Source organism: Aplidium turbinatum, chromosome 11 (genome assembly GCF_918807975.1).
Source record: "Aplidium turbinatum chromosome 11, kaAplTurb1.1, whole genome shotgun sequence".
NCBI lineage: Eukaryota > Metazoa > Chordata > Ascidiacea > Aplousobranchia > Polyclinidae > Aplidium > Aplidium turbinatum.
The window spans coordinates 15458743-15467784 of record NC_137482.1 but is presented as its reverse complement, the minus strand read 5'-3'; the positions used below and the strand labels follow the sequence as shown (position 1 = coordinate 15467784).

The following is a 9042-nucleotide window of genomic DNA, read 5'->3' as shown; positions in this document are numbered from 1 at the left end:
AAGAAAGTTTAGTTTTTTTGTTTTTTTTTGAAAAATTATCTAACTTAGGCCTACTTGAAACGTAAGCATGCAGAACTGCAACTGAAAGTGCTATATTTGTGGCTCATAGCCTATAGCCTATATTTATACCGCCAGGGGTTAAGTGTCAGTTTATGGTACTCCATTCTGTCGAATCTTTTATAGGTCAGTCTGGCAAGTTGTATAAAACAATATGTCTGCATTTGGGGTAAGTTGGGCCACTTTAAAAAGTTAACTTGGGCAGGTGGCCCAACTTACCCCATTCAAATTTTGTGATTAAAACAGAAAGAATGTATGTATAAATTAGGCAGCTAGTTATCTCGCTCAATAACACAAGCAATATAGTGTGAACGCTGCAATCTCACACAGGCTGCAACCTTAAGATAGGTCGGTTTTTAAATCCTTTAAAAACATTTACAATAAATATGCAGATGATTGGATGAGGTCCTCAAGTAATATTGGTAGGCACTTCACTATATTGGATATACCGCAGGCAGTCTATAGGCTACGGCCTACAACAAAGCAATGACTCCATCCAATATTTTGTCTGGATGGGAAGCATCAAGAATTTGTCTATTGAATCGGAATATTTTCATAGAAGAGGATTTCTTACCAGCTAGTGTTACTGATGAGTGATGATGGAAGGAACAAGAGCAAAAGAAAAAGCTGGAAAGGAAGTTAAACAAAAAGCGAAAGCAAAATGCAAGAGAATCAATACACAAAAATAGCGAAAAAAATTAATCAATCGAAATATAATAGACCAGGGTGGTCCAAATCCTGGCACGCGGCCGCATTGTAGGACTATTTTCCCAAAAAATAAAGTTTTTTTTTTATATTTCGCTTCTAGGTTTGGTGGCTGTGCAATTTTAAAATAGTGGTAACACTGTTTTATCGATGTATATTTTAAACTTTTGGGTTTTGCCATCTTTCCCTTTTGTTGGTGTCAAATTCTTATGTTTACTTTGCCGTTTTGTACATGTTTGCGCCAGCAGTAAAAAATAAATTGAATTGAATTGAATGTGAAATACCTTGTCTGATTCCAAAAGATCACAAAAACTCTCCATGGTTGAATAAATAAAAATGATTTGATGTCATAATGGCACATGCGCAGTTCTAAAAAAAGAAAAAAGAAATTTTACGTAAATCCACGTGTTCCAGTCCGTCACTTCCTTTTTCTTCCAGCAACGCCTTTGGACCTGCGGTGTTTGAAGTAAGGAAGACTTGTTTCTTTGTTTTGTTGTAAAAGTAAATCATGTATTTTATAGTGGGTTTGTAATAAAGCACATTGCTTTATAAGAGATGAAATCACCATTACTGTGAAATGTAAATGAAGGTTACTGATAGAAGTTAAAACACAAAGATTGTAAAAGTACTGTAATAGTAGTTGTATTACTTATTTACATACAGAGCAAAATGGAGTTGCTGTAATAATTAAAACTTAACCTAGCTCACTGTTCTTCAACGGGCTGTGCAAATGCTTATCTAAAGAAATTAATATTCAGTCCATTAAAAGTGTCATTCTGAATTTTTAGACAACCCTGTTAAATTTACACTCAGTAATTTAGTAAAAAAAAGGTTAAGTTCAGTGAATAAAATGTCACTTGTTTATTATGTTAAAAAGTACAGTATGATGTAAATTCTGTGACAAATGCAGAAGTAAATGAAAGGCTCACAATGGTAAAGGTTGCAGAGCACTGATATTTGTAATAAATAAGTTTTGTCTCGGGTAGAGTTAAATTTAAGCATCACTAAAAAGCAGAAATATGGAAAAATTTCCCTGCTTACAATTGCGCATCGTAAGCAGAAACATAAAATTAAGGCAGTGGCTATTTGACCGGCTCCGGTCTTTGAATCTGAAACACTATTTGACCGGTCATGACGTCACTACATAAGCACTTTTTCCTTCTTCTCTTTCCAAGCAAAAGACGACAAGCGCATTAAGTTTTAAATTCAACACGTTTTCTTCAACTGAGTCCGTGGCGCATACGTAACGTCTCGGCCTGCCATTCTAGAGGGAATGAGTTCGATACTACCTGGAAGCATTCTATTTTTTTTTTTTAACTAAATTTTGACCCAAAGTGCATTTTTGTCGTCAATTTTTAATTTGAGTAGCCTACAGCCCATTTTTTAAATCTTTCCAAATGTGAGTAATAAAGTTAAGTTTTTTTAATTTGTGAATAAAAGAATAACAGTTAGCCTAACCTCTCAAGTACATGTAGCTCCACACAGAGTGAAATTTACATGCCTTTTGACTCCTTTTTATTTCTTTAAAAGTAATATCTAAAAAGACATTATTGACCCAAAAAGAATGTCTAAAAAGACATTATGAAAAGCAACTACGGACAAAGGCCAGTGTTTCGATCTCCCGACCTCTTCAGCGTAGTAAAGTGAAAGTGGAAAGTTGTCTTGAAGGGTTGGTTGAGATGATGATTTGAAACTTGACTGATTGTTGTGCGACAATGAGACTGGATTTAATTTTTAACTTCGGACTTCAGCGAAACGTAATCTTACAGCCTATTAGAAGGTGTGAATTTTTCAGAGAATTTGTGCTAAGAAATGAAAGGAATTTGTTACAAAATAAAGACTAGAAAAAACTTTTTTAATTCGTTTTGAAACTTTTTTATTCACTTGTTGATTCATTCATATCAGTTTGTATCCTTTTGTACTTAAAAAAAAAAAAAAAAAAAAAAAAGGCTTCCAGGTAGTATCGAACTCATTCCCTCTAGAATGGCAGGCTGAGACGTTACGTATGCGCCACGGACTCAGTTGAAGAAAACGTGTTGAATTTAAGACTTAAGGCGCTTATCGTCTTTTGCTTTGAAAGAGAAAAAGAAAAAAGTGCTTATGTAGTGACGTCATGACCGGTCAAATAGTGTTTCAGATTCAAAGACCGGAGTCGGTCAAATAGCCACTGCCTAAAATTAATGTTGATGTAGAAAAGGTGAAAATTCATTGCAGCCACATTCAAAAAAGCAAATTGAAATCAACAAGAATTTTTGTTAGACTGATTTTTTTTTCTTTTGATGGAACATCTTCTGCCTGTTATTTAATCCGGCTTTGTTTCTATACGTTGATCGATTACATCTTTATCTCTGACTAGGTAAGCCTAAAGAGCTTAATCCTGGTAGTTTCATATACTTGCAGAGGCTTTAATCCAGTAACGCAGGCCCAGTCACCGAGATTAATAAAGTGAAGTTTCTGATGTACAATATACGGTACCGTAGCATAGATGCCAAGATCTAATTTCCGCCTTTGTTACTTTGACATTATTTTTTAACTTCTGCACTTAATGTGCCGTACCAGTTTATGATGGAAAAATGTCTGTCTTGCTCCAGTAAAAAATACTGGAGCAAGAGTAAAAAAGTGCTCCAGTAAAAATAGATCGGCTTTGTTGTGTAAAGGTACAAATGTAAGTACATCTACCATAAAAAGCCGTCTTAGCAATGAATTTGGCATCAAAGCACGCGGGTGAGCGCACTACCATCCTCATCACATGGTCATCTCTTGGACTGGTAACCCTGGGTCTACCACCCTTATTCAAGTCCACTAAACTTTCAAATTTTTTAAATTTAACTATTGCATGATGGACTGCTGACTTGCTGAACTTTAGTCTTTCAGATATTTTTCTTTCTGAGTACGGTACCCTTATTCCTTTAATATATCAATTTTTGACCTCTCCACAGCTGAAAAGCTCCTTTTTTTGCCCATTTTTTTCAGCAACAAATCTTAAAAAAGAGTTTAAATTTTTTATTTCTGAACGAAATAGCTCATTCATAATGGCTTAAACAGAAGGCTCTGTTACATAACACTGCAGTAATGGCATAAAACCCAATATGACATAACATTTAAAATGATTTCCATAGATTATTGTAAGAATCCAAAATTTTGACAGGTGGTCTTAAACTTTTGAGCGCGACTGTATTAGTTCTAAATTCGACAATTATATTCAACTGGATAAGTGGTGTGTGCGATATTTCTCGGACTAGTCGTCGTTGGAGGGATGAGTTTGATATTACCTGGATGCATTTTTTTTAGCTAAATTTTGACCCGGGGTGACTCAATCGTTAGGCTGCTGTATTTTTGTGTTAATTTTTAGTTTGGGTAGCCTACAGCCCAATTTTTTATTTTTTTTCAAATATAAGTAATAAAAAAATTTTCCATTTTCTGAAATTTGAGAATTTCTCGAGGTAATTTTCCATTCGTCATAAGAGGATGTAACTGTTTTTGCCGAACAAAGCATTACATTTTTGCTCAACTTGTGATCTTTTATGAATTATTAATTTATTGCAATTCCACTTTAAAACGAGCTATTAACCTTATCTGTGGCGATTAAAGGTTTTATAAAGACGTTCCAGTAGCCTGGTGAAATATTTCATAGAAGGAATTGTGATAGAAATGTGAAATTTGTTGACTTAATTTTTATTTGCAAACTTTCTATAACTACAGTTATCATTTTTTACCTTCCTGCCCTTCACAATGAGCATTTTGTCTCAGGTGGCTAAACATTTTTGTGCAATGCTAGTTATGTATATGTTCATGTTAAATGCAATATAAATGTAACTGCAATTACTTTGAAATGTAAAATTGCCTTTTATTTATAAGCAAAAGAAATTTTTTGTTTAGCTTTACTCTATGTTATAATTCAAAAATTTCAATTTTAAAGCTATTCAGCAAATTAAATTGAAAACCTACTTTCTGATGGTTTTTCATCAATCATTTTATTTCAATAAATCTGTTAGGTAAAGATTTAATCTCTATACTCACAATACACATGGCCATTGTAAAATATTTTGGCTCTGATTTTCATAGCTCCCATTATTAGAGATTAATTAGCCCAAGACTAAGATAGTCTGTGACATACTTTCCGAGTATGAAAACAGCTCGCAGTAAAATAAAGTTAAAGTAAAAATATTGAACTAAAATTGCTCGTTCAATAGATGCACACTTGTAAATTAACCTGATGGGTGCAATATAAAGTTATTAAGCAAAATAATGTTAAAAGACAAGGTAAAAAACATTTAGAATGTTAATCCTAGATCGCAAAAAAGTAGTATACACAGACAAAAAAAAGCATAACAAAAAGAATGCAAATAAAATGATAGACTGGGAATGCAATGATCTAGTAATCAACTATCAAAAGCGTAAAGGAAAACTTAACCCTTTAAGAACTGATTTGGCAAATACTGTAGTTGCTATTATGATAACAATGCAATTAGTAAATGAGTAGTGCCATTGTGATTTAGCAATATGTGTATTATGATTAACAGTGTTATCCATTAGACAAGTAAGTTAGATCAAGTAAAACATGAAGACCCTATTGTAGTTACAATTTTTTAAGGGCTGTATTGCAGTACCGTACTCAATCCGTTTTGCAAAGTATGTGTGAAATGTAACATACTGTCAAAACCAATGGCTTTTGCAGTCTAGCAAGCAATTTAAATATTAAGTTTGCTTCTAAAATCATTTCCATAATTGTGGACTTAAAACAACTAAACTATTGCATTAATCAATTTAAATGGTATTGAAGTTTAATGCAATTTTAAGATGTGGTTTCAAACAATTTGTGATAACATTTTTTTGCATTGTTTTTCAGATTTGCATTGGTGTCTTTAAAACAAAACAATGGGTAAAGAAAAGATTCATATTAACATTGTGGTCATTGGCCATGTAGATTCAGGAAAGTCTACCACAACAGGCCATCTTATTTACAAATGTGGTGGCATTGATAAAAGAGCTATTGAAAAGTTTGAGAAGGAAGCTGCAGAGGTATGAATGCACATAATTCTTTACTGCATTAGTATTTAGTAATGATACATTGTGTAGCATACATACATTTACAGTGCAAGAACTGTACCTAACTACTGGACATCATACAGTAGTTGCATACCTCAAAATCTTAAATTGTTTTCAGATGGGAAAAGGCTCCTTCAAATATGCTTGGGTATTGGACAAACTGAAAGCTGAGCGTGAACGAGGTATCACAATTGATATTGCTTTGTGGAAATTTGAAACTACAAAGTTCCAGGTGACAATCATTGATGCCCCTGGTCACAGAGATTTCATTAAAAACATGATCACCGGTACCTCCCAGGTGGGTTTAGATTGGCTTTTTAAACCACTGTTAATTTTAATAGCGTTGTTCTATGCAGCAGAGTCACAATCCAGTGTTGCGATTCAGCTAGTTTGTTCAAACTTTAAAAAGTACAAGAAAAGGTTTGCAGAACTGTCTACTGATTAACTTTCAAGAGTGGACCTAATTTAGTCGATGCTGCAGAGTTGCCAGGTAAGGCTAGTTGGCCGAACTGGTTAATTTGCATACGGTGTGGCTACTACTATTTTAGATTAGTTAAATAGGCAAACTGGTTGCTAAGTACTTAACAGGTTTGATTTCGTTAAGGCTGACTGTGCTGTGCTTATTGTTGCTGCTGGTGTTGGTGAATTTGAAGCTGGTATTTCCAAGAATGGACAAACACGTGAGCATGCTCTTTTGGCATACACACTTGGTGTAAAGCAAATGATTGTCGCAATCAACAAAATGGACAGCACTGAACCAAAATACAGCAGTAAAAGGTATGTTTTGGATATACTATGCTACATGCAGCTACTGCTACTAAGCTTATATTGTTTGTGATGCTTGCCAATACATGTGCATTGTGCAAGGTTATGAAAAACACATTTTGGCATGTTCAGAGTCGTTAGCATGTTCACAAAACAAACTATTAAATCTGGGAACACTTAAGTCATCCAGTATGATTTGCAGCCTATTCACAGCCTTAGTCATATGGTGTCAATTTACAGTGCTAACCTCATTGAGACCTCATTTCAGGTTTGACGAAATCTCCAAGGAAGTGACTGCTTACCTCAAGAAGGTTGGCTACAACCCTAAAGCCGTCGCGTTTGTGCCCATTTCTGGTTGGCATGGTGACAACATGTTGGAAGCATCTGATAATATGACTTGGTATAAGGGTTGGAATGTTGAGAGAAAAGAAGGAAAAGCTTCAGGAAAGACATTGCTGGAAGCTCTTGATAGCATTCTTCCACCGAGCAGACCTACTGACAAACCACTGCGTTTGCCATTGCAAGATGTGTACAAGATAGGAGGTAATGTTCTGGATGTTTGTTTTTTTTATTGCACAATGGTTACAATCACAATGTATAATTTATTTATTGATTAAATTTGGACTTTTAAAAAGCGTGTTATGCTTCTGCGGCCATGAATTATTGCAACTTGCATTTTAGGCATTGGGACAGTACCTGTTGGACGAGTTGAAACTGGAATAATCAAGCCTGGAATGGTTGTCACCTTTGCTCCATGTAATTTGTCTACTGAAGTGAAGTCCGTTGAAATGCATCATACGTCTATGGCAGAAGCTCTGCCAGGAGATAATGTTGGCTTCAATGTTAAGAATGTCTCCGTCAAAGAAATCAAGCGAGGCAACGTGGCTGGAGACAGCAAAAACGATCCTCCAAAGCCTGCAGCTAACTTTACTGCACAGGTATCTTATAGAATAAATTTGGCACCGCAACCAACGTCAAATGTTAAAGCAGGAGTAAAACGTTTTTGGCGTTTCTTCACTCACATTTAAGGCCTTGTGTACCTCCCTCTTTTAGTTAAAAATCGACATCAAACTACGTAAATTTAACATGTTTAGTGTTCTAAAGCAAGTTTTATTTTCTATTTTCCTCCATGGGCAACATAATTTGATAGATCAAGTGGATTTAAAAACAACTGTTAAGGTTTTACCACGCGTTTTTTTTTTCAGGTCATTGTGTTGAATCACCCTGGTCAGATACAGGCTGGATACAGTCCTGTATTGGATTGTCACACAGCCCATATTGCTTGCAGATTTGATTATCTGAAGGAAAAGCTCGATCGTCGATCTGGTAAAACTCTTGAAGCCGAACCCAAGTTTGTCAAGAGTGGAGACGCGGCCATTATCAGGCTCATTCCTTCCAAACCAATGTGTGTTGAACCTTTCAACAAGTATGCTCCCCTCGGTACGTACCACGATCGTTTTGGTAACTTTTTTTTATAACGATAGTTTTAAGTAACTTGATGCTTTTGCAGGTCGTTTCGCTGTTCGTGACATGCGACAAACCGTTGCTGTAGGAGTCATCAAGGAAGTAGAAAAGAAAGATCTAACTGTAAAAACGACAAAGTCTGCCCAAAAGGCTGGCAAGAAGTGACTGAGGTCCCAGCATCGTGCCACATCAATACCGGTCCCGTTTGACCATGTAGATTTATTGCTCCATTTTCATTTCAGGATTAAACTTGTTACGTTAGCTAATATCCTTTGCGGCCTAGCGCTTGTCGTGTGGCATCGCATTTTCATTTCTATTCATCGTAAACACTTCAGAAGGAAAAACAGGACCGTGTTTTACCACCATTAATCGTTGGTTGTGGTGTTATTTTCTGGCGATTAAAAATTATAACCGTACACTAAAAGTTATTGTTTTGTTCTGTCTATACCAGTGTTTTTCAAATTTGGCGAAAGCCCCAGGGAGACAAATTTATCAAACCACCAAACAGTCCAACTCGCTAATCAGTTCTATGACTATGGTACTATTGTATAAGGGAACGTTCAAATATTACGTAACGCCTTCGAGGGGGAGGGGGGGTTTATGCAAAGCGTTACGTTAGCGTCACATTGGGGGGGAGGGGTTCAAGCAAAACGTTACGTAACGCTTTCGAGTACGAAATGGTAGTTTTTTGTGCTAAATTTGTACTGAAAAAGCGTTACATGGAGGAGGGGGGATTGAAAAAAGCGTTACATGGGGAGGGGGGTCAAAAATTCGGAAAAAAGGCGTTACGTAATATTTGAACGTTCCCTAAGCTAAAGTTTAAGGACAGTGCAAGGGTGAGCAAACTTTATTTCGAACCCCGTATTCACAATCTGAATGTAATTAAGGTTATGAACCAAAATCAAGAATTAGTCCAGTAGCTGAATGATTTGACCCAGAAAAAAAATAAGCTGAAACTTTGTCAGGAGGTTCGATTGGTGATGTGTACCAGATTCATTTTTT

General features: G+C 35.7%; 1 protein-coding gene across 1 annotated transcript; it reads left to right on the top strand.

The window, feature by feature from the left end:
• Positions 1 to 1146: 1146 nt before the first annotated feature.
• Positions 1147 to 8456, top strand: LOC145780120 (elongation factor 1-alpha). The gene is made up of 8 exons (XM_082591831.1): positions 1147 to 1228; positions 5612 to 5784; positions 5930 to 6109; positions 6416 to 6588; positions 6845 to 7119; positions 7258 to 7514; positions 7782 to 8016; positions 8087 to 8456. Exons 2-8 carry the CDS (start codon positions 5641 to 5643, stop codon positions 8203 to 8205), a joined length of 1383 nt encoding a protein of 460 aa, XP_082447957.1. The 5' UTR covers positions 1147 to 1228; positions 5612 to 5640; the 3' UTR covers positions 8206 to 8456.
• The last annotated feature ends 586 nt before the right edge of the window (positions 8457 to 9042 follow it).

What these genes read in the sequence shown, in the direction of transcription:
- LOC145780120 (XM_082591831.1), top strand. Translation starts at nt 5,641, where the DNA reads ATGGGTAAAGAAAAGATTCATATTAACATTGTGGTCATTGGCCATGTA. An exon ending in TGATCACCGGTACCTCCCAG is followed by an intron (nt 6,110 to 6,415) that starts GTGGGTTTAGAT and finishes GATTTCGTTAAG; the next exon opens with GCTGACTGTGCTGTGCTTAT. An exon ending in AGATGTGTACAAGATAGGAG is followed by an intron (nt 7,120 to 7,257) that starts GTAATGTTCTGG and finishes CTTGCATTTTAG; the next exon opens with GCATTGGGACAGTACCTGTT.